Source organism: Antechinus flavipes, chromosome X (genome assembly GCF_016432865.1).
Source record: "Antechinus flavipes isolate AdamAnt ecotype Samford, QLD, Australia chromosome X, AdamAnt_v2, whole genome shotgun sequence".
NCBI classification, from domain to species: Eukaryota; Metazoa; Chordata; class Mammalia; order Dasyuromorphia; family Dasyuridae; genus Antechinus; species Antechinus flavipes.
This window is the reverse complement of record NC_067404.1, coordinates 81,536,108-81,562,437: the sequence shown is the minus strand read 5'-3', so window position 1 is coordinate 81,562,437 and position 26,330 is coordinate 81,536,108. Positions and strand designations below refer to the sequence as shown.

General features: G+C 38.7%; 1 protein-coding gene across 2 annotated transcripts in view; it reads right to left on the bottom strand.

Annotated features, from left to right (window-relative positions):
• Positions 1-26,330, bottom strand: part of CCNB3 (cyclin B3) — a 37,815-nt gene continuing 11,485 nt past the window's right edge. Inside the window, exons 2-12 of one of the 2 annotated variants that reach the window (XM_051968649.1) lie at positions 20,437-20,593; positions 18,569-18,652; positions 15,902-16,008; positions 14,373-14,508; positions 13,216-13,311; positions 9,544-9,636; positions 7,770-7,907; positions 6,326-6,481; positions 5,061-5,210; positions 4,629-4,759; positions 1-1,810 (exon numbers count right to left, since the gene is read on the bottom strand). In XM_051968649.1, coding sequence (XP_051824609.1) covers positions 1,735-1,810; positions 4,629-4,759; positions 5,061-5,210; positions 6,326-6,481; positions 7,770-7,907; positions 9,544-9,636; positions 13,216-13,311; positions 14,373-14,508; positions 15,902-16,008; positions 18,569-18,652; positions 20,437-20,559 — 1,290 coding nt within the window. In that variant the 5' untranslated portion in view covers positions 20,560-20,593 and the 3' untranslated portion in view covers positions 1-1,734. The remainder of the gene's footprint in view (positions 1,811-4,628; positions 4,760-5,060; positions 5,211-6,325; positions 6,482-7,769; positions 7,908-9,543; positions 9,637-13,215; positions 13,312-14,372; positions 14,509-15,901; positions 16,009-18,568; positions 18,653-20,436; positions 20,594-26,330) is intronic. The other variant, XM_051968650.1, reaches the window with a different exon arrangement.

Sequence of the window (26,330 nt, the reverse complement as noted above, 5' to 3'; positions counted from 1 at the left end):
TGTTCTTCAAACTTCTTTATTAAATTTCAAATAAATTTTTAAGCCAAAACATATAATAAAACATAAATAGTGACAATAAAAGGCCAGTGCACAGAACCTAGATGGAAGGGGGCTACAAAAAAAAAAAAAAAAAGCCATAGTACAGGTGTCTATCTTCCTCATTCCTAGGGCAATTAAAGGGCTTGGTGAAGGGGAGCACACAGAGGCAAGATCTATACTGGCTTGCAGCAAAGTAGGTAGAAGCTGGTTGAGAGGCAACAGCCCCAGTCCTTTTAATATGGAAGGGGGAAGAAGGGCACAGGGATGCTTTGGTGGACAACTACAGAAACATCCACACCCCTCTTTTCTAACACAGCTTCTCTCAATACCCTCCATTGTGGCTTTGGAAGCCAAAGAACAGAGTAGGGCCTGGGAAGCAGATGCTTCAATTGTACATAAATGCACGCCTCCTATCAGCCACGAGGTTAATATAGGACCACCAATGAAACAGTACCAAACTAACTTCCTCTTTTGATGAATCATGGCTTTACTGCTGTCATTTCCAAGCCTCTGGCCTCAAGCCCAGCCTAATTCTTTAGCCACTCATGGTACATTAGCACCTCTAGCAGAGAGAGGTAGAAAAAGACAAAGGAAATCGGCCAAATTAGCACAGAATCTCCATTACTTTGAAGCTACTCTTTCCCAAGTTTTCTCATCTTCGAGAATGGGAGAATGACCTGTCTCGCCCTGCCAACACCACTGGGATTTTGAGGCAGTGGCACAATTTGAATTTTCATCTCTAATCCCTGCCCGCTATGGATACAGAGGGATGGCCGTGGCACAGATTTTCTTTTCTAGCCATTAAAGCTAGATATCAGCAGAAGACACAGATCAGTTCAAAGTGTTAATCAACACTTGCCACAATTTAAAGGCCTCCACAAACACCTCTGACCAATGCATTAGTGACATCACATACAAACAAATAAAAGGGAACAGAAAAAACAAACACATTGCCAATTCATAGGCAGACTGAGAAAGGATGTTTTGCGCTGCCCTCCCCAACCTGCTCTTTACTCAGTTTCCTGAACTACCAACTCTAGGAATTCCTTCTAGCTACTAAAAGCAAAACTATAGAAAAAAAAAAAAAAGGAGAATAGTTGCTTATAGAATATATAAAATAAGGAGCTAAAGATTGTTCTGCAGAACACAGAAAAGCACCAGGTAAAGCACAGGGTATCATGCGCACTGCTGGCTGCTCCAACTCTTAAGCCCATTTATTGGGCATGGGAAGCTCTCTCAGGTAAGGGCTAGAAGGCACCCTTGAACTTGATATCCAAGTAACAATACTTCTCTCCTTGAACAGTGACTAGAGAATTTTAGAAGAGAGCTTGAGGTAGAAAAGGAGAAACTAGAAAAGGACAGGCTGTGGGGACAACTACCAGCAGGGAAGGAATTACTGCCTTATGCCAGCAGCCCTTGGCATATTCCCTCCAAGGGAGGGTAGGAGGCTGTCATTTTCTCCCCTGGAGAATAAGAGGGAAGACACTTGATAAAATTTTATTTAGTTTCTAATCAAAACATCGGAACTATTTCTTCTTCAAAGGTTTTGGGGTTTTTTGTTTTCCTTAAAATAACATGAGTTTGAACAGAAAGAAAGGGACAGATACACTGACAAGAAGGCAAAGATAGGACAAAATATTTACAATCTATTTACAAGGCTAGACTTGGCCTCCCCATGAGTCCTTGCTTTGTTTTTCAGACAGAGTTCTTCAGAATCTCCTCCAGCTCCAGCATATCCAAAGTAGGAGTTTTAGCAACTTCAAAGAATATTCTGTAAGAATTGGGGGAGGGGAAGGGAGAAGGCAGTTCAGAAATCACCAAAGATATTTTAAATCTACTTTTTCCAGCATTTTGTCAGACTTCTTGTTAACATTTGTTGTAAAGTCTCCCAAATCAAATATGAAAGGCTTTGGTACATGGAGAGAGTTTAAATTATACCTAGTTCTCACCACCACATGGCACATTTAAAAAAAAGAGATCATGGACTAGGGCAGAAAGAAATCAAACATAAAAGGGCAGAAATAAGCATCCCTTTTCAGGCTATAACACAAAAATAATAATGAAGTAAAGAGAAATCAAAGGTACAGGCCTAAATGGAAGTTTCTGGTCAAAGGATAAATCACAGAAACAAAATTATTCTAAAGAGGATAATTCATTTCTATGAAAGACACTATAAAAAGTAGAGACAGGACAGGGCGCTTCTTTAATATGACCCAAAGTCTCTCAAAGCAAAAGCTCTGCAATGGAGAAACACAAACTTTCCAACAAACATGAGCAAAGCAAGAATGTCCCATTCTCACCATTATGTAGCAGTTCTGAAAACACAAGCTATAGTTACAACCTAAGAAAAACACAAGGTAATATTATTGACAAAAAGAGAAGAAAAACATTTGCAAGTGGCAAAATATTTTATACTAAGAAAACTCAAAAGAAACAGCAAAGAGACTAATAATCAAAGACAAATAACAGTAAAGTAGCAGAGTAGAAAACAAACTGACAAAAAGTTATCATTTCTAGCAGACTATCAACCAAAAAATCAAGGTATACATGACATACAAAAATTTAAATTGTAAAATTCTTTATAAAAATAAAGGAGTCAAAAAATGAGAGATTCACTGTTCATAATTAGGTCGAGTCTAAAACACCTTAATTTTAATTAATTTTAAGATTTATTCCTCTACCAATTCAACATTCAAGGAGGTATAGTGCAAAACTTGAGAAAAACATCAAAATTTACTTGGAGGAACAGAAGATCTCAAATCTCAACAGAAATAATAGATTAAAAAAGAGGAATGAAGGGAATTTCCAGATTTCAAACTATACTGTAAAGAACAATAATAATCCAAAATACTTTTTGGATTTCAAAAAAAGTTTGGGGAAGGGGTAAAGAAAAAAGTAAATCAGGGTATCAGATTAGATAAGACCCAGATAAAATCAAACATAATAGCTCAGTGTTCAATAAAAGCCAAACCACAAATTATATGGGGAAGAACATCTTATTTGATCAGAACTAGTGGAAAACCAGAAATGTTTCCTCAACTTTAGAGCACCATAAACCACCAATAGCTCCAAAGAGATAAGACACTCAAGCTCCATATAAAATCACATCACTTAAAAATTCATCAACAGAAGAGAGGTATCTTTTTTCCTCATTTATAAAATAAGGATAGGGTTATTGTGAGGAACAAAAGAAATAAGCACTTAGCACAGCACCTGGCACATAGTAGGCACTTAATACCATGTTGACTGATTGATGATATATGCAAAAGAATTTGTTGCTAACCTTAAAGTATCATATTTTAGCTGCTACTTACTGCTATTGCTAAACAACATGCAAGCATATAGAGACAAATAAAAAACACCAAGGAAGGTAACCAGAAAAAGAAGAGAGACTTGATTGCAGAAAAAAAAATGGTATCTTCAGAAAGCTCCAATAAAAGTATAACATCAAGACACACATAAACATGTAAGAACAAGAGTCATTCTCCACAAAACAGTCAAAAAATAAGAACAATTATTTCTCAAAAGAAAATATCAACTATCCTATGGAAGAATGCTCTGAACCACTAATTATGAGAGAAATGCAGATTGAAAACTGAGGTTTCACCTTATACCCAACCAACTGGCAAATATGATGCAAGACAGCAAAAGCAGACACATATTGATACTATCCAGCTGGTGAAGCCATGAGTTAGTCCAACAGAGCCAGAAGTCACTATGGTGGTCTGAAATTTGTTTCAGACAACGTACTCTAGACCCCAAACAAAGAATACCAAAAGGATGACCTAATCTATGTGCCCATGTACATACATACATACACATACATACACACACACACACACACACTCTTTGTGGAAGCAAAAAGTCTAAAAACAAAATGAGCAGCCACTGATCAGGAGATGGCTTAAGTTCTACGAATATTGTGGAACATGATTGTCCTATAAGAAATGACAACTGAAGATTTCAAAGCACCATGGGTTTTTAAACTGTATGAACTGATACAAAGAAAAGATAATTGAACCAAAAAGGAGACACACACACACACACACACACACACACACACACGTAGTAAATGAAAATGCTGACATACTGGAAGACGGATTAATTAAAATGACCCATCTTGATCCCAAGGGAAAAACAATAACATATGCCTCCTTCCTCTCCATAAAGAGATGAATAAATAGTATGGGACATTCCATCTAAAATTAGCAATAGTTGCTTTGGTTGGAGGATTCAATAATTATTTATTAATGTTGGAAAATTGAATAAAGAGGCCCCAATGAGCATGAAGGTCTTGCCTTCCCTTCTGGGAAGGCCTAAGAGAGGAAGGCTTTTACTGTATTCCTTTTAAGGAAACCATCATGTCCACGTAACAGACTTTGAAGGTAGTATCCAAAACTATAAAAACCCTAAGCTCCCTTCACTGTCTACTCTAGCAGTTAATAATCAGAAAAGAAAATTTAAAAGGAATAATATCTGGAAGCCAGAAGCTACTAGTATTCTTCAAGTCAGAAAAGTTACAACTTTTGGTCTTCAAAGCCTTTTCCAAAGGATCAACCCTTTTCCAAGCAGAGAACCCAGCTTCTTACTTGTGAGAGTATTTGGTCCGCACGGCCTTGAGTTTATCTTGGGGCTGGTAAGTCAACAGGAAATTGAGTCTCTTGACCAAGGAGAAGAGATCTGTGCTCCGGTATCCACTGTAACTTTCTAATGAAGGAGTCTAAAGTAAGGAAGAAATGTAGTCTTTGTGAGCCCAAGAATGTGGATGTGACCTTTCATGAGCCATACCAGGAAGACTGAATTTGAGGGATATTGCCTGCCCCATATTCTAATCCCTTTATTCTGTGTCCCAAAGGCCTTCCCTATAGTGATGGGCAGTTGTGCCAATTATCATGCACACCACTTTAAACCTCTTCCGAGTCCTTCCACTCTCCATCAGCCTCCTAGATTGCAAATTGAATTCCCTCTAGGTTTATTTTGTTGCCTTCTGCCCGACTCAATGCTCCCATACAAATGCTTACCCAGTTTCCAAGATTCTTCATCTTGAGGGCCAAGAAGAAAGAGCTAGCAGCCAACCTTGAGGCCCTCTCCTGGACAAAGTCATATTCCTGCAGAGTCAACTCACAGATGAACCTGGCCAAAGTCAGGACCTCCATGTCGACATGAGCACACTAGAAGTGGGACCAATAAGAGAAAGTGTCACACTTAAGGAAATACATTAATTAGATAGAGCATGTCTAAAACAAAGTGATGAAGAGTTTACTCAAAACAATGTCATAGAAAGATACAGAAAGGCTGATTAAAGAAACTGAAGACATTTAGCCTGCAGAAGGTAAAGCTTGAGGTGCCAAGAAAGGTGGGGGGAACTATTTTTTCCAGTCTTTTAAGTACTGAAGGGTTGTCATGTGGAAGAGGGCTCAAGGAATCCAACCAGGAAGAAGAGAGAGAAATTACTGAGAGGGAGATCTTAGCTCAGTAAAGGAGCCCACTTCCTACCAATTTGAGATATCCAAAAGTGTACTGGGCCACCCAGAAATGGGGAACATTCTCCCTGAACAAAGGTCTACGAGCACTCTAGGAAAGCATTGTCAGGGATGATGTAGGGAATTCATATTCTCATGAGGTTTGTCCTAGAGAGTCTCCAAGATCCCTTACATCTGAAATTCTGTTCCCACAAGTCAGTTCCAACAAGGACCACCTTTCCTTCTCAGTTTCTCCTTGCCTGAGCTCTTTTCCCCAGGGCCTAAGACTGTAATTTGGCAATCTAAAGATAGCTTCCAGGTTATAATGCACAGAATGTTTGTAGAGTGGCAATGGCCATAGACAAAATTACCCAAAAGACTACCTTGCTCCCTTCTCTACAGCCCCATAGTACTTGTATTGCCTTCTGAATAATAATAGTTAACATTTATATACCTATTTTAAGACTTGCAAAATGCCTTGCAGATATTTCATTTTATCCTCTCAGGAACCCTTGGAGAAGGATGTATTATCTCCATTTAATAGATGAGGAAACTGAGGCAGATAGAGATTAAGTAATTTGTTCAGGGCCACACAGCTATTAAGTATGTGAAGTAGATTTGAATTCAGGTCTTCTCGATTCCAGGTATAGTGATCTATCTAATATATCACCTAGCTAGTTTCCCCACCTAGGACACTCTCGTAAAATGTTGTCATGTCCCGACTTAGGAAGTTTGGAAAAGAAGACTCTTAAAACTTCCCTTCATCCCATGCTAGAAGACTCAACTAGGGTAGAGAGAGGCCCATGGGAATTACTATCTCTCACCTTGGCAAATCTGCGCAGGAAACGATAAGCAATAGGAATATTAATATCAAACTTGAGTGTGTGGAGGATATTTATTTCCATGCAGAGAATCTCCTCTCGCTGATAAGCATCATCACAAATATATAGGAAATCATCTATGCAGGGTGGGCAGCGTTCCTAAAGGCAAAGTTAAAAGAGAGTTACATAGGAATAAGATAGCACCTATACCCTTAAATCAAGGTGCCCAAAAGAATGAGGAGAGGGATAGGAGAGAAAAAATCCCTCATTCTTGGCACAAGTCTTCACATCAAGTCTGAAAACCACTTGCTGACCTGAAAGACTCGTTAGAAACAAACACCTTTTGAGGTGCCTTAGAATAAGCTATTATCTACTATATGAAGATCAATTCTGATGGACATGGCCCTCTTCAACAATGAGATGAGCCAAATCAGTTCCAATAGAGCAGTAATGAACTGAACCAGCTACACCCAGGGAAAGAACTCTGGGAGATGACTATGAACCACTACATAGAATTCCCAATCCCTCTATTTTTGTCTGCCTGCATTTTGGATTTCCTTCACAGGCTAATTATACACTATTTCAAAGTCCAATTCTTTTTGTACAGTAAAATAACTGTTTGGACATGTATACTTATATTGTATTTAACCTATACTTCAACATATTTAACATGTATTGGTCAACCTGCCATCTAAGGGAAGGGGTGGAGGGAAGGAGGGGAAAAGTTGGAACAAAAGGTCTTGCAATCGTCAGTGCTGAAAAATTACCCATGCATATATCTTGTAAATAAAAAGCTATAATAAAAAAAGAATAAGGTATTATCTCTTATTCCAAAGCCAGAGAATGTCTTATGCCTGATTGAAAAAAAGGGTCAGAGAAGAATGAGCCAAGAGCCTTGGTCACTGCCCAAAAACCGTCAAGGCTGGCTCTCAGAGAGAAAAGGCAACTGCTTTATCAAGAAGGAACCAAGGGAAAACAAAGCCTAGGCCTAGTAGGGAACATAAGACACCATATGCTGCCCCTCTGAACTCACTTTCATTTCATCTGTGCTACTTCAAATCACTGTGAACAAGAGGAAAAAAGAGAAAGTCTCTGGCACTTTTTCCCTGACTAGAGTAAAATCCCTGACGTCCTATGTAGGAAGACACACATGATGGCAGCAAGCCTGCATTGGACTCATTCTACTTACACTTCCATGCCTATGATTTACATCCCCACCCCTCTGACCTCTCCCAAGGAGGGAGTGTTGAAGGAGGTTGAAGATACCTAGGAAATGGAGAAAATTCCAACCCTTACTCCACTCTGCTAAAGCAGCTTAATATTAGAGCAGCCTGGGCAAGGCAGATACAATTTGATGAGGCATTCATTCAGATTTCTCTACTCCTGGGTAAGAAATGGTTTACATGATGCTTCTCTCAAGATTTTGTGATCATAACCAGGGACTCACCTCAAATTTTGATGCAATCAGGATAGCAGTGGATCCAATTAGTTGTAATTTGTCTCTCAAGCATACCATTTGCATCAAATAGTGATCCACCAACTTCACTGCCAAGTAGAGGGTCTCATGGGTCAGCTCAAAGTTCTCCTGCAAAAGGAGACAGCACATGCCATATCTAAGCAGTCTGTTTCTGGCTGCTTTTAGCTTCCTACTACCAGTGGGTGTACACATACTCAGAGGGGGCAGGGCTACAAGTCAGAAATCAGACAGGGCTACAAGTCAGAAATCAGACAAGGCTACAGTTCCTGAATAAGAAAGGGTCGAGACAAAAACCTGGGAAAACAAGCAGAAACAGGAAGCCCTTTCCCTGGCAGGTTCGTCCCAGGGAACCCACCCCCAAGAGTACCTCTAGCTATAGCTAATAAAAGCCTACATCTAGGCAACAGTCAGCCAAGGGTTATAGTTATCTATCTCAGTGCTACAAAAAGGAAACTTTGGGTTGTTAAAAAGAACAAGACACAACTCCTCCCTGTCACAAAGCCCACAGCTCATGGTCCAATGGCACTCATTTCTTCTGGGAAAAGCTGCCATAACTCCAGGCCATAAAAAAAGAGCGGGGGCCATCAGCTTCTAATGATTCCAAGAAGCCCTGAACATTTCATACTGTCTTTTACCCTAACCTTGCCAGCAGCTATGCCAGGAGAGAGTGATAACATGAACAATGGAAAGAAACAACACGATCATAGTTTATACCTGTGAGTCTAGCAGCCCACAGCCCCTTCTACCTGGGGCTCTTCCCTTCAAGTTCTCTCTCCTTCAAGGCTTAACTTCAGTCTTATCTCTTCAGTGAGGTTGGTTCAACCATCTCAGACCACAATAATTCCATGTATGCCCCAATTCTATACAACAATCACATGTTGCCTTGTATTTAATTTTTTTCCCATTTCTCTCATCTTCTCTCTAATTAGTTTTAAGTCCCTTGAGGGTAGAGCATTCCTCTATACCAAAGAAGCTGTGGCTAAAAAGTTCATCACCCCACAACCAACCCAAGGATAAACTCTCTGAGTTTAACTTGGCTAGTTCTTGGGAAACAGACAGTCTTGTCAGTGGGCCTAGCTTGGGAGAACCTGCTCTAGGCTTCAGAACTCAGGGTTATCGCTATACCACAATGAGGCAATGGAGTAATAGCACTAGAAAAATAACCCAAACAGGACACTTTGCAGAGACAAGGAAGCATATATCACTACGGCATCAAAGGACCGAGGGAGTCTCCACTCCGTCATTTTCTTTATGGCCTTAGGCAAGTGAGCTTTTAAGCCTTAATTTCATAATCCATAGTTGGAAATAACTACCATGCTCTCGACTTAAGAACTCAAGGATCAAATGAGAATAGAAAAGACATAAAATTCTATTTCTTTTACTCTATCAAACTACTATGCTACCTTTCCCACCCAAAGCGCAGAGGCCTTCTGCCAAAGACACTGTTTGGTAGAGCTAGATTTTAGGAGCCTAAGGAAGACTCTATCCTCCAAACTCTCTTCCCTACAGAAATGGAAATCCCTCTAGATTCATCACACCAATCCCCAATCAGACATTTTTTGTGAAAAAAGGACCCTAAAATGGAAAGTGCCAAGAATAGATTTTAAGAAGTCTAGAAGAGAAGGCATGTAAACAAGGATGGGCTAGGCCTGCTACCTAGCTCTTCCTCCTAAGGCAAGGAACAACTGGCTTCTCTTTGAAACATCTTACCACAAACCTCCCTGCCAGAAGCTGGCACACTCACCTGTACCTCCACCATCCAATCCACCAAAATGGCTCGCATCTCCTTGCTGATGTCATGCTGCTTGACCATGTAGTTTGAGATTGGGAAGAACTCCTGATAGTCAAGAGGAACAAAGATGAATGAAACAAGGGTGAAGGGATCTGTCAAAATCAGAGTAGTCAAACCATACAGCTGCTACCTCCCTCTTCCTTCCTGAATCCAGGTGCTACCTGAACAGCCCTTAGTTCTTGAACCCATGCTCATGAAGGGTATGGTACATGCAGAATCAGTGGTAAGAGAACATGAGATAATGCTTTATGAAAGCATAATTTCCAAGGAAAGATATCTCCACTAAGAGACCAACGGAAACCAAAGAAAGCTAAGGTCTCAAGTCCCTGCACAATCATGCCAGTGGATCAGGGTTGGAAGACCAATAACGGAAACTTCCACACAGCAGCTTTTTTGGCTCATTCAGTTACATGTACAAAGAGAAGACGAGCAGCTCATTCTCCCCTCTTTGCCAGAATTCTAGCTGGAAGCATAGTCAAGATCTATCTGTCCCAATGGCAGAGACAGATGAAAACTGGAAGCAGATAATAAAAATTAGTTAACTTTTTCAAGAAAATTCTGTGTGCTAGCATCATACCAAGAATGGGGATACAAAGAAAAGCAAAAAGTCTCTGCTCTCAAAGAGTTCACTTTCTGTCAGAGAAGCCAACACGCAAACGATGTATACACACAAGATCATGACAGGATAATGGAGATAATCTCAGACAGGAGGAAGAAAAAAGGCTTCTGGGCAAGACTTCAGTTGAGACCTTAATGAGGAAGAAGAAAATTCTAGGACACACAGAGAAAAGGCTTAGAGTTGGGAAGCAGTATTGTTTATGTGAGGACCAGCCAGGAGGCCAGGGGGACTGGGTCATAAAGTATGTGGAAGAAGATTAGCAAGGCAGGAAGAAGCCAGGTAGACAAGAGCAGCAAAAGCCAAACAGAAAGGGGACATGGCCCGATAGGTACTTAAGGAAAATCTATTTGACACAAAGTAGAAAGCTGGATGGAGTTGGGAGAGATTTGCTGTATTACAACAGAAAGTCAAAAGGATTTAGAAACTGATTAGATATGGGGAGGTGAGAATGAGGAGTTGCAGAAGACACTTAGGTATCCAGTATGAATAACTGGGAGAAAAGTAATGCCCTTGACAATAATAGGGAAATTAGCAAGAAGAGAGGGTTTGGAAAGAAAAATACTGAATTCAATTTTGGACAGTGTGAATTTAAGATGTCTAATGGTAACATCCAGCTCCGGATGTCAAACAGGCAGTTAGAAATGTAAGACTGAAGGTCAGGAGAAAAAATAGGAATGGAAAAATATATCAGTGAATCATCTATACAGATTATGATGAAAATAACAACAATAATAATAAGTAACATTTATATAAGGCTTACTATTGCTGCCTTACAATAATCATTTCGTTTGATCCTCACAACCCTGAAAGGTAAGTGCTATGTTATTGTGCCCATTTTACAAATGGGGAAATGGAGGCAAACCAAGATTAACAGGCGCCAAAGCTAATAAGGAAGCTGGATCAGAACACAGGGTTTCCTGACTCCAGGCCCAGCACATTATCCACTGTAACACCTTGCTGTCAGATATGATAGCAGGATCCAGGAAAGCTAATGAGACTAAACGAAAGAGCAAAGAGGGAGAAGGGAAGAAGGCCTGAAAGAGAGCTTTAGGAACATCCACAATTTGTGGGTACAACCTCGAAGATGATCCAGGAAAGGAATTTTCTACATATACTTCAAAGAAAACAACATACAGGAATGGACCAAATGACAAAATAGATGGGACAATCCAGTTGTCTTCTTCTTAAGCCAGACATGAAAGAGATTTACAAAAGCGAAAAAGAATGCTACTCTTCTCATTTTTTTCTTCTAGAAATATAGTTGTTTTCCCCTATAAAATGTTATTACATAACTTAAAATTGTCTTGAAAACAAAAAGAAGAAATTGTGACCAAGGTAGAAGGAGAACCAGGAGAGAGCAATGTCAAATAAGCCTGAGAGACAATGTCAAAGGCTGCAAAGAAATCAAGAAGAGAACTGAGAAAAGGTCATTAAACTTAAAAGTAAGAGATAGTAACTTTGGAGAGTGCACTTTCAGCAGAATGATGAGGCTGGAAGAAGCCAGACTACAGAGAGTCAAGAAGAGAGAAAAAAAATGAGACACCAGTTGTAGCATGCCCTCTGGAGTTCAGTCACAAAAGGGACTAAAAGATGTGGCAACAGCTAGCAGGAATGGAAGGGTTCAAGGATGGGGATGACAAGGGTACGTTTGGAACACTAGTAGACACAGATTGTAAATTAGTGAGAGTGGGGATGACAGAAGGGGAAATCTTCTGGAGAAAATGGGATAGCATGGGATCATTTGTCCACATAGAGGAAAATCTCCCTTACCAGAAGGGTCACCTCCTTTTGTGAGGCAGGAATCCTAAGGATTCTGTGTGTCCTTTATGAAAGCATAATTTCCAAGGAAAGATGTCTCCACTAAGAGATCGTCTTCAGCTTTTCTAGTTTCGTTCGTAGGCATCTGCTGGAGTCACCAGAAGGCTCCATCAGGAAGAGATAGCTCTCAGGGGAGACTTATAAATGTACCACCTATCGCCCTTCTGCTAAGATATTTCAAAAAGCCTAAGGAGGAGAGAGTTGTAAAAGATCTCAGTAATGGAAGAGGAAGAAAAAAGAAGGCTCTCAGCAGTCTTAAATTTTTCAGGAAGACATGAGATAATTCTTAGTTGAGAGGATAGGAAGGAAGGGAGCCATGGGAGCTTTTGATTAAGAATGAAAATGTTTAGGAAAGGTGTTATGGTGAATGGAACAGTCAATCAGAAAAGTGTAAAAGAGTTGCCTTGCCACGGTGAGGGCCTAGTTGAGATTATGAAACATAAATCTGTAGCGGACCGAGTTGGCATGGTTTCATTATTTTTTCATTCAGTATCATATATATAATTAGGAGAGAGGACAGTAGGGGAGTGAAATGATTCAGAGCTGAGGCTTGATAGGGCAATATCAGCAATAGAATGAGGGAGCAAGAGCCTCAAAAGTAGAAGACATCATGGAGCTGAACAAGTTCACCAAGGGCTCAAGACTGGAAAGGAAGGGGAGCAGAGCCTAACAAGGGCTGAAGTGATAGCTTGGGAAAGAACTGAGGGGTCGAGGGATGAGAGGGCACAGTAAAGATGGACAACAGAGTTAGGAGTTACAAAGCAGAGGAAAAAGTAGAATAACAGCAGATTTTGATCAGATAAAAGAATCACACCGTTAAAGATCCATGAACAAACTGGCAGAAGAAAAAAAAATTCTAACATCTAAAATATCTAATTATCAGGCAAAAGTCAAAAGAAATTATTTTATACAAATGGAGGGAATTTGCCCACAGCAAAGAACAAATTTTCTACAGTAGTCCCAAAAATGAGGTCTAGAACTTGGTCCTCAAACTATATAGCTAGTTTCTTTTCTTGGCCCTGTCTCCTTGATTCTACAGATAATGATTTTATGGATCCTCCAAAGTTTTCAACATCTTCAACTTATAGGCTTGATAGGAGACATGGAACAGTAGTTAAAAAACAAGAAAGAGCTAATACTCCCCCCATTCTATAACCAGGTTCTTGAACCCCCTGCATACAACATACCTCTCTCTCTCTCATGTACGTGAAGATTTCCTTGGCATATTCTGTGTTGGCGTATGGGTCGTCTTCAGCTTTTCTAGTTTCGTTCGTAGGCATCTGCTGGAGTCACCAGAAGGCTCCATCAGGAAGAGATAGCTCTCAGGGGAAACTTATAAATGTACCACCTATCCCCCTTCTGCTAAGATATTTCAAAAAGCCTAAGCCCTTACTAGCTTCAAAGCTGAACTCCTCTGAAACATGGGCTAGATCACAAAATACTGCTCTGCATACTTAAGAGAGGTTTCTATATTTGAACTGCTCAGAGAACTCCCCCTTGGGCATTCCTGCTGTACCACACAAGAGATGGACAGTTCTTTCAGGGAAAACATACCAGTACAGGATGCTTTGATGCTGCTGGGTCTTCTTACCAACAGATAAGTCTATCCGGTGGAATTTGTGCCCGAGAACCCCATCTGTCTCTTCTCTGTCTCTCTAGGTTGCGTGCTAGAGTTCAGTATATACTTTTTGGTGGCACCAAATGCATTTTCTAACTGGCTTCTTTTTTCTCAGCTCGAGTCTCCTCCCACCTTCTAAATCTTCTCTGAAGCTGGTCTACCTATATGATGACTTCCCTTACTCCTGCTTGCCAAATCCTAGCCCTCCAATTCATAGTTCAAGGTCTACCTTCTCTAAAAGTCTTTTCCCTTCATCCTCTACCAATATTCGAGCGGTAGTACAGGTAAGTGCTCCTTGATCTTAAGCTAACTGATCATTAATCTGTTCTTGCTGTTTAAATCCGATTGGACTCTGTATTCCCGTAGGGAAAAGAAACCTAAACTCAAACCTAAAACTAAAGTATTTAATATCATTCAGTGAATAAATACTTATTGAACATTTATTAATAAGCAATGATCCACAGGTGGCCTGATTTGGGGGCAAATTTGTACCAAAAGACAAGGAACATGATCTGCTGAGCCCAGATCTTTAGGAGCCCCTCCCAAAAGAAATCAGTACTTCATCCACCTGGTTGTGAAGAGATTCAGAAGTAATACTTCTCTGGCTAAGAGTAAACAAAAATCTCCCAGAGCTCCATGCTTGCTTTTCTGAGACATTTCATGGATCCTATGAATTTCAGCCAGTCAAAGAATAAGAAAAAAGGAGACATGGGGAAAGAAGAGTACCTTGCTTGGTCCTGGTTCTTCTGCAGCTGAGGGCCCCTCAACACTGGGTTCTTCCTCCTCAACAAGGATGGCCTCTTCTTTGACAATGGGTTCAGAGCTGACAGAGGCTTCCTCTGGAAGGGATTTGAGACCATACCTGTGGAAGAAACTAGACTTAGGACAAACTGTTTCAGGAGCCTTGGCTACCGTCTCATTGGGAAAAAGCATGAAAAGGGATTTCAGATATTGTTTCTTAGGGAACCTGACTGGGAAAAGGGTCTTGGCCTCAAAGCACAAACAGAACTTCTGAGCCCCATCCCTATCCCCATGGTCATTATGCTAAATAAACAGGCCAGCAACACAATGGGCAGGCTCTGACAAAGAGCTGTACATTTTTCATAATTTTTATTTCTCCACACATTCTGTGATTACCCATAGCAGAGGAGACATGATAGGCAGCAGAAAATGCCTTGGATCTAGATAAGGATTCTTTTTGTACAAAACAAAAAAGGAGCTAATGGGATCTAGACCAAAAGCAAAAGATGCCAAGCTTTCTCTGGTCATGAGCTTCAAAGCCGGAATTCCGGGCTGGCAACAGAGACTGAGTTTAGAAATCTCAACATAAAAATAGTAATTGAGAAAGAAAGAAGATACTGAAGAGATTCAAGGAACCTTGTTTGCTAAGTCAACCTGGAAGATTAGAGCTGCAATGTGCCGAGAAATCCTCATCAGACCAGATAGAAAGACAGTTTCCCTAATAGAGACTTGTATATAATAGAGAATTAAACAGTGTATTGAGCTGAAAAGCCAGGCAGAACCCTTAATCTAGAGGTTAATGCCAGATCAGGTTCTTAGCCAATCCACACAGAGAGTTGAACAGTTAATTTGGTCTGAACTGCCCAGCAGACAACATGGACTAGAAAAGATTGAAATCAGATCGTGGTGCAGGAGGCCAAGAATATGATTATAGATATAAACTAAACAGCAATATATTCCCTTCAGGCGAAATGTTAATGGCCAGGTCAGAAGAATAAAGCAACCAAGATCAAGTTAAATAGAAGTTGGAGGGGTGAAGGGAAGGGAAAGAAGAATCACTAATCTGATTGGGCAAAGTGGCTGGCCATCAGAACAGTTCCAAGTCCTTTCATACATCAAAGTTTTTAGATAAAGATAGAGACCAAGAACAAGAATGGTTAGGGCCAGTGAAGGAAGGATTACTTTCTAACAAGAAAGATCCATCTTCTCTCAGAAGGTAGGAGTGGCAAACCTTTGATTACTTCCTGCAAACTTTCTGAAAGATCAAAATTGCCACAAACCAGCCATGAAAATGGGTCAGTGAATTCCTAAGAGGTAAGCACAAAGCCCTTTTCTTGATTTCCAAAGCAAGACTTCTCTACAACTCCACTCAAAACTATCAGCTTGGGCATAGTTTGAACTTCAGCTAACATAGTACCTACAGTTAACATCACCAACTTACTAACCCACTTCTGCAACGAAGAAAGGATGTCACCCCCTGAACTTCTAGTTAGTACAGGGCTTTTCTTACTTACTTTTTTGAGTTTTTGCAGAAATCATGAGCCACTGCACTCCTAAGTACCTTCTTAGCAGTACCCTTGACTGCCACCTTCTTGGACTGTTTAGGATGATTCTGGTGAGCCTGGAAAAGCAAATGAACAGAACTACTGCAGTTCTAGTAGCAAAACCACTCCTCCCCAGGAAAGTCTGACATTCAGTAAAAAGGTACAAGTAACACTAGTTAGAAAATATATCTTTATCACATCAAGGTATCTGATTGGCTACCAAGTTTGGGGTAGTATCCTGGATCCTTGACTTTTATTTAACCTAGTGGCCAAAATGAAGGAGGGAATGAAATCCCCACTTATATCACAAAAGGAAAAAAGAGATTCCTATGACCTACTTATGAGGTTAATTAATTAAACCACACAAGTGTACCTGGATATAGGTTCTAGTTCCTTCTCTTCTGGTTTGAGAATATTTACTATTCAAGTCATATTACCCCACTGTCCAGGCTGGGCTAATAAAGCACAAGGTAGAGAATCTCAGCAGGTCACATCAGGCTGATTGAAAACTACTAATTTTTAAATTAAAACACTTCTTATACTAGCAAAACCAAAAACTGACCAAATTGCTATGGTTAAATCAAGTTAAAGGAAAAAGAGAGGATGATAGGCTGTAGGGAACTCATATGTAACACCACCTTGAGGGATAAAAGAAACAGATTCATATTTTCCCAAATGCTGAACAATATGTTACCTACCTAGACATCACCAAGATAGATTCCTAAAGTTCTGGTCTGATAACTGTTCCTCCCTGCCCTTCTCAATTACACCAGAACCAAAAAGACATCCACAGATGGGGCACTGCTGATGTCCCAGAACTGCAAAGCTGCCTCTGGGAGCTTCTTTTATGAGAAGGAATCTTATGTGATCCGACCTAGCTGAAGCCCCTAGGTTCCTCCTACTCTACATGTCTGTTCAGAAATCATAAAGGGACTGGGGATTTCTCAGACTGTCCCAGAAGGAGAACTGATATAACAGCTAGAGAGGCTACATTTCTCAGGCTAATTGTGCACAAACTTCTCCCTGCTAAAGTACCTGAAACCTGTACTCTGAGCATCCCTTAATCATTTTGTTTGTATCACAGATACCTTTGGCAGTAGCCTGGTAAAGCCTATATAACTTTCTCAGAATTAAAATAGGACTATCAGAATATTTCTTTAAAATATCTTCATGGACCCCAAGTTAAGAACCCCTGCCTACTCTGAGATACCACTACACACCTGTCAGATTGGCTAAGATGACGGGGAAAAATAATGATGAATGTTGGAGGGGATGCGGGAAAACTGAAATACTGATGCATTGTTGGTGGAGTTATAAATGAATCCAACCATTCTGGAGAGCAATCTGGAATTATGCCCAGAAAGTTATCAAACTGTGCATACCCTTTGACCCAGCAGTGTTACTTCTGGGCTCATATCCCAAAGAAATACTAAAGAAGGGAAAGGGACCTGTAGGTGCCAAAATGTTTGTGGCAGCCCTGTTTGTAGTGGCTAGAAACTGGAAATTGAATGGATGCCCATCCATTGGAGAATGGCTGGGTAAACTGTGGTATAGGAATGTTATGGGATATTATTGTTCTGTAAGAAATGACCAGCAGGATGAATACAGAGAGGCTTGGAGAGACTTACAGGAACTGATGCTGAATGAAATGAGCAGAACCAGGAGATCATTATTATACTTCGACAACGATATTGTATGAGGATGTATTCTGATGGAAGTGGATTTCTTTGACAAAGAGACCTAACTCAGTTTCAATTGATAAATGATGGATAAAAGCAGCTACACCCAAAGAAAGAACACTGGGAAACGAATGTGAACTATTTGCATTTTTGTTCTTCTTCCCGGGTTATTTTTACCTTCTGAATCCAATTCTCCCTGTGCAACAAAAGAACTGTTTGGTTCTGCAAACATATATTGTATCTAGGATATACTGCAACATATCTAACATATATAGGACTGCTTGCCATCTAGGGGAGGGGGTGGAGGGAGGGAGGGGTAAAATCGGAACAGAAGCGAGTGCAAGGGATAATGTAAAAAAATTACCCTGGCATAGATTCTGTCAATATAAAGTTATTATAAAATAAAATATTTTTTAAAAAAAAACCCTGCCTTAGGGAGATGTCAAATGTTACAATATCAGCTTAGGAGTTCTACTTAACTGGAAGCAACTAAACTAATTCCTGTGCCCTTGGAAGGGATTATCCAGTTCCTGCCTTGTGATAATGGTGTTATTTATTATCCAGTGTGTGCACTGACAACTGAACCTAAAGATCTCTATCAACTAGCCCAAGTTGGAGATGCATTATTATCTACCTGATAAGCCAACATGGGGACTTAAAGGAAGGACTATAGAAGAGACAAAATATTACTCCAATCTCCTCCCACCAAAATACCTTAAATTTCAATCTAAGGAAAGGTCACTCAGAGCCCTGAATCTGGTTCAACTCCATAGGCACACAAAGACTCTGCTAACATTTTGCTCAAGGCCTAGGTGCAAATTCCAAGTCCCAGAGTCAAGTGCAAAGCTATCCAAGCTAGACAGCAAATAAGTTCCAGCTGTCATGTGGAACCCAGAGCTCATTAGCCATCATTTGGTTAGAAGACACTGACAAGTCAAAACAAAACCAAGCTACTCACATTGGTGAGATCTCCAAAAGCTGGTCGCTTTTTGGCTACTCCCTGTGGTGAAGATGGTGATTTCTTTGCCTGGCTATTTTCCTCCTGTTAGAAAAGAAGATGTGTATAATAATGTCTGAGGACAGCTAGTTAGGAGATCCATGTTCAGTTGACACATCAGAAACACTTAACATAAAAAAGCAAGGCTCAAGTACATATAGCCACACCCAAAGGAAGCAGTCACTGGTCATGGGGACATGCAGTTAGAATCCAACAACCAGAGGCCCTAGTCAAAAACTACTCGGAATAAAGGGAAATTGCCTTTGATGTTTTTCCCCCATTTATTTTTATCTTCTAGTCTCCTGATATCAGTTTCCATATGCTTTGCTGGGTCTAGATTCCTTCCTTCCCTCCCTCCCTCCCTTCTGGCAGGTCTACCACAGGTAGATTATCTGATTAAAATAATTCTGAATAAGTCATAAGTAACAGATCTAACACTTACAAGGTAAGCAATAGATGACATAATAGAATACTTTACAAGCCACCAGGTGCTATATAAATGCAACTTGATGAGAATGTTTAATGTGAGGCACAATGGGATAATATTTGTTTAAAAAAAAAAAGCCCTTAGCACAGAGCCTGGCACATAAGAGGTACTACATAAATGCTATTTTAATAATAATAATATTATAGTATATTTAAGTCAAATCTTTTAATGAAGGGATCACATAAGCTCCAAAAGAGATCAATGATAGAGAAGTCCAATATATACCAAAATATTTTAGGAAGATTCTTAGAAACCACAAAGACCTGAGGGAAAGGTGAGTGGCCACTGATTGGGAGATAGCTAAACATATTGTGGCATATGAATATAATGGAATATTAGTGCACTGTTGAAAATGACAAATAGGGGGAATTCAGAGATACATGGGGGGAAAGGGTATGCAAATATTTGTGTTATCAGAATCCAGGTTACCCACAACAAGCAAAGTTTCACAGTTTTCACAATCAAACACTTCCTTCCATTTTAACACAAAGGAGACTAACTTGCAGGTGCATACTGGTACATATGCCATATCAGACAAAGTTACTATATTGGTTTGGTTTTAGCTAAATTGTTCTTTGTTATAAGAGATAATTGGATTTGTGTTTTGTGTAGTTATTAGAAATTAGTATTTAAAAGCCTTTATTGGGAGGGGGAGTCTGGGTAGTGATGAAGATGCCAAAATTAATAATAATAATAATAGCAGCTATTTATTTATTTATATATAGGAGTGCTTACTGCATGCAAGGCACTGTGCTAAATGCTTTACAATTATTCTCTCATTCGATCCTCACAACAACCTTAGAAGATAGATGCTATTTTACAGATAAGGAAACTGAGGCAAGTAGAGATTAAGTGACTTGCCGAAGGTCACACAGCTAGTAAATGTTTGGAGCTGAATTTTAATTCTGTCTTCCTGATCTTCAGCACTATCCATGGGGCTACTTAAGCTGGGTCAACTGAACATTTAAAAACGCATAGAAGATGCAAGGATGTTCAGAGGGATACAAATAAGGAGGAAAATTCTGGAACATTGTTAAATTTATTATATACTTATATGGTAATAGATTCATGGTTTTATATATAATTCTCTTTTTTCTGTCCTTCTTTACATGTAAACTAATAGCTGAAGTTTGTCAAGCTCATAAAAAAGACATTATTTTTTTTAAAAGTGACCAATCTAAAAAACAAAAAGCATGAATAAAACACCTATTTCATTTTTAATAAAACCCATACACATACACTTTGTGGGGAGGGATATGCATGTTATCAATGAACAGATTCGAGTAGAGAAAGAAAAACAAAACAAGTATCGGTAAGAACGACTTGTTCCTAGCTAACTAACCTTGTTCCCTTCTTGGCTTTCCATGGCTCTAACTGCATCACTTCTAGTATTCTCCATGGGCTGAATTTTGGTGAATCGGGATCCCTTGCCACGGGAAGGTCTGGAGTTCCGAGGCATTGGCATCTTCCACAATTTCAGCAGTTGTTCTCCTACAGCACTGCAATCAAAAAGGCACAGCATCCTTTAGCAGACGATCTGGAGACCCCTGGAAACAGTCATCACTAAGCTAAAAGATCCCAGCTCTACCTTGAGAATGTATTATTATCCCTGGACACCAGGGCATCCATATATATGGATGCTCAGTTATGGCCTTCAGTACTGAGTCCAGAAACAATTTCAAAGGCAGATTTTCATCTGCCCTAGAAAGAAGATTGATGATTTAATTATTTTGAAGGGACTGCATAAGAACTCACATTAGCAACACACACTGATATTATCTAGAAGCAATCTCACTTTTATCAGACTGCGTCTGCTTCTAAACAGCAGTGTTGAATGGGTAACACAGCACTTAAATTTTTTATTCCAAAAAGTAAAGGAAACAAACTGTTAAACCAAGTCATTGTCATCAATACTTGAAATCTAGCTTATTTTGCTTCAGAATTTCTCTACCCCTCCCCTTTATTACCGTCCTTAATCTCCCTTGGAAACCATTTATAGATCATCAGACTATTTGAAAACCCAGAGTTAACTATATACCATGTTAGATTGGAAAAGTCCTTTCCCTTCAGCTGACGACAGTAAAAGGAAACTCCAACTCACTAAAGCTCATCTTTATGACAAAGAAGGCACTTAACAGAGATGCTGCTGCCAGATCTCCAAATTATTTCCAGGAGAAATGCAGCCAAGAAAATGTTTATCTTTTAGAGGGAGAGGGAGGACAGACCCAACCCCCCACCCATCATCTCCTAGGCTTTGAACCTGAACCCCCCACCTGCAGAGGACAGCACTGGTCTGCCCTCACAGCTACAGAAACATTTTCCTTTAGGTTCTTGTCCTATGAAGCCCATAGAACCTGGCAAGACTAATTATCCAAGCTTACCTGTCAGATCTTGGAGAAGGAAGAAATTTACAACCAAAGATGAACTATAGAACATTATGAAATGCAAAATGGATAACCTTGATTACATTAAAAAGATTTTGCACAAACAATTCAGCCAAGATTATAAGGGAAGCAGAAAGCTGGGAAACAATTTTTATAGTCAATGTTTCTGATAAAGGTCTCATTTCTCAAATGCATTTTCATAACTTTGATTCAGTTCTGTACATAAGTCATTCCCCAGTTGCTCAGTGGTCAAAGGATATGAACAATTTTCAGATGAAAAAATTAAAGCCATCTAGAGGGATATATGAAAAAAATGTTCTAAATCACTAATGATTAGAGAAATGCTAATTAAAACTCTGAGGTACCATTGCACATTTATAATGATTGGCTAAGATGACAGAAAAAGATGATGGAAGGGACATAGGAAAACTGGAGAATGAATGCATTGCTGGTGGAGTTGCGAAGTGATCCAGCCATTCTGGAGAATAACTTAGAAGTATGCTCAAAGAATATCAAACTGTGCATACCCTTTGATCCAGCAGTGTCACTGTATCCCAAAGAGATCATAAAAGAGGGGAAAGAACCCATAGGTGCAAAAATGCAAAAAATTATACACACACACACACAGTCCCAGGACAAGAAGGAACACTAGTACATGTGCTACATTTGTGGCCACAGGGAAGTGGGAACTCTAATTTACAGTTCCAGAGTGGGGGGGGGGGGAGGGGGAGAAAGTGCTTGTGGTAACTCACAAATCAGGAAAGCAATGATCACCCCTCTTCCTTAGATCATACTACCTTGAAACTATAAATAAAGAACCTGCCCACAGAATGTTACTGTGGTGACATGGAAGATCAAGACAAATGAAAAAGCAAACTAAGTCAAAACAACTACATGCCAACCTCAAAAAAATTAGTCACAGGCCCAAAAGAATCCTGAAGAGCTCAGAAAGGATTTTAAAAATCAAATTAGAGTAGTAGAGGAAAACCTGAGGAAAGAAATGACAGTGATACAAGAAAATCATGAAAAGAATCATTCAGCACTTTGGTAAAAAGCACAAAAATTCACTGAAGAAAAGAACTCCTTAAAAAGTAGAATTGGACAAACAGAAAGAGGTATAAAGTCTCACTCGAGAAAATAATTCCTTAAATATTAGAATTGGGCAAATGAAAATTAATATTTCCATGAGACATCATGAAACAATAAAACAAAATTAAAAGAATGAAAAAAAATTCAAGAAAATGTGACTCACTGGAAAAACAACTGACTTGGAAAATAGATCCAAGAGAAAATTCTAAGAATTATTAGACTATCTGAAAACCAAACAGATGTTGTATTTCAAGAAATTATCAAGGAACACTGCCAAAAAACCAGAAGATAAAATAAAAATTTAAAGAATCCACCGATTAACTTCTGAAAATAATGTCTAAACAAAAACTCCCAGAAATATAGTCAAATTCCAGAGTTTCCAAGTCAGAGAGAAAACACTACAAGCCCCCAGAAAGAAACAATTCAAATTAATGGAGCCACAGTCAAGATCAAACCAGAAGTAGCAGCTTCCACATTAAGTAATCAAAGCACTTGAAATAATGATATTCCAGAAGGCAAAGGAGCTAGGGTCATAATCAAAAATAACCTACCCAACAAAACTGAGTATAAGCCTTCAGAGGGAAAAGTAGACATTTAATTAAATAGAGAACTCAGAGCTAAATAGAAAATTGAAATTCCATAGAAAAGCCTCAAGAAAAGTATAAAAGGATAAACACAAAAGTGAAATCATAAGAGATTCAAAAAAGTTAAACTGTTTGAATTCCTATATGAAAAGACGATACTTGTGTGTCTGGGTGTGTGAGTGTGAATGAACTGACAGAATGATTTCAAAAAATAAAATTAAGGGATTAGAAAGAGGAATGCATTAGAACAAGGAAAAGATAGAATAGGATAAATTACCTCACCTAAAAGAGGCTGAAAAGGAAGAGCTTTCACAATGGAGGGGAAGAAGGAAAAGGTATTGCTGGACAATACTTAAAACTTATTCTCATATGGAATTGGCTCAAAAGAGAATATACAAAACTCCATTTGGTTTTTTGGAATCTATTTTGTCCTACAGGGAAGTAGGAGAGGATTCCTGATAACAGAAGTGGAGAGAAGGTCATAGGAAAAAAAAAAAAAAAACATTTTTGAGGAGGGATAGAGGAAAAGGAGAAAGAGAGGAAAACAAAAGCAAAAAATAGGATGGAGGAGAATAGTAATCAAAACTAAGAATATGGGGGCAGCAGCTACTTGGCACAGTGGATAAAGCACCATCCATGAAGTAAGGAGGACTAGAGTTCAAATTTGGTCTCAGACACTTAACACTTCCTAACTGTATGATCCTGGGCAAGTCACTTAACCCCAATTGCCTCAGTCAAACAAAACAAAACAAAATCTCAGAATATAAAAAACTCATTCATAAAATTAAAGCAGATAGCAAACTAGATTAAAAAACAGAATAAGACAATATGTTGTTTACAAGAAACACACCTGAAAGGGACAGGGACACACACACACACACACACACACACACTAAAAAGAAACTGTAGCAGAATCTATTACGTTTTAGCTGATTGTAACAATTATGATCTCAAAGCAAAAGCAAAGACAGAATTAGTTAAAAGAGATAATTCATGGAAACTACATTTTATGCTAAAAAGTACAATGAAGTAATACCAATACTAAACATAAATACATCAAATGGTATATAGCATCCAAATTCTTAAAGAAAAATGAGTTGCAGAAAGAAATAGTAAAACTAAACTAGTAGGGGACTTCAAATTTCCCCTCTCAGAACCAGATCAATCTAACCAAAAAGTAAAAAGAAAAGAGTGAAGGAGATGAATAAAATTTCACAGAAGTTAGATATGCTAGACCACAAGAAAATTGAATGGGAATAGAAAGAAATATATCTTTAACATGGCACCTATGCAAAACTGCCGTGTCTTAGGGCATAAAAATCTCACAGAAAAATGGATAAAAGCAGATATTTAATATATAATTCTTTTCAAATAATAATTCAACAGAAGTTACATTCAATAAATGTTTACTATATTCAATATTCAATAAATGTTTAAAATTTAATTGTAAAACAAATCATCTAATCCTAAAGAATAACCTCAAACAACAAAGCAAAGAAACATCAATAATTTCATTAAAGAGAGCAGCAAGATAACAGACCAAAATTTATGGGATGCAGCAAAATAGTACTTAGGAGGAAACATATATCTATCTTTAAATCAACAAAATAGAAAAAGAACAGACTGAAGAGTAACTAATTTTTTTTTAAATAACAAATTTAAAAACCTCAATTAAACACCAAATTGGAAATCCTGACTATCAAAGGAGAAAATAACAAAAATGAAAAAAGATCCATGGTTTTATGGGGATGGGGGGAGACACTAAGTTAAAATCAATGATTAATTTGGTTTAAAAAAAATCATCAATGTCAAAAATAAAAAGGGCGAATTCATCACCAAAAAAAAATGAAATTAAAGTAATTATTAGGACCTATTTTGTGCAATCATACACTAATAACTGATAATCTATGTGAAATGGATGAATATTTGCAAAAATGTAAATTGCATAGATTAAAAGGAGAGGAAATAGAATATTTAAATAACTCTATTTTGAAAAAAGAAATTGAACAAGCCATAAATGAGTTCTCAAAGAAAAAATCTCCAGGGCCAAATGGATTCAAAAGTGAATTTCACCAAAAATTTAGAGAGTAATCAATTATAAAACTACTATTTGGACAAATAAAATAATAAAATTATAATAATAAATTTTTATTTTCTCTCCCCTCCAAATACCCAGTGTACTCTGTGTGGGGAGGGGAAGGAAGGGAAGGAAAAACAAAATCCTGACAAAAAATAAAAAAATAAAAAGCAATGCAATTTCAAATACTGAGGGACTGAATAATTAGATTCGAATCTTTATCAGGTTTTTAAAAATAACAACAGCATAAATTCAAAAGGTTGGAATGGAGAGAACTAGAAAAAACTGCTAGGATGGCATGTCAACCCCTAAAGGACATGGTATGAAGCTTCAGAAGTCAAAAGGCTAGACAAATAAGGGTCACTCCATTGATCCTTTACTATTCTAAGTCATTCAGCTGGCCTCCAGACTATGACAGCCCTGGCCAAGTTTGGGACAATTACACTCTCCACTCCAAGAATGGTCAAGGGTCAGAGAAAAAAAAAAATAGGCCAAGATCTAAAACCCTTCACTCTCAAAAGCAGCTAGGAAAGGAAAAGTAGGAGCTACCAACAAGCCAAAGATACTCAAAGTAAGAGCACACACACACACAAAAAAAAGGTAACAGTAACAACCACCAATAAATAAAAATAACCTCCCAAAAATCAACCAAAAAGTTGACATTTTGACAGTTTTGAAGTTCCCAAAAGGAGATACCTTGGATATCTCGCAATTCCAACAATCATTTTAGAAGAAGAAAATGAAACTCCAATAGGTGAAGTATAACTTTAAAATAATGTTGAGGGGGCAACTTTCCTGGGTTCTCTTTACATTACAGTGAGAAGCCAGACTTCTCTTTATATACCAAGGATCTCCAACTTCAGTGAGCTTGACTACTGTGAGGAGTGATTGTGCATAATGCCCAAATGAGTGGGAAAAACAGATAAAGGGGGAGAGGGGAACTAAGGAAAACTGAAAAGGGGGTAAAGAACCACAAAAATAAAGGAAGATAAAGTAGAACAGGGTGAAGAGAGTAGTAGGAGAGGATGAATGGGGTAAAGTAAGAACATAAATAGAGGAGAAAATGGAAGTAAAGCAGAAGTGAGATAAATAAAGGGTAATG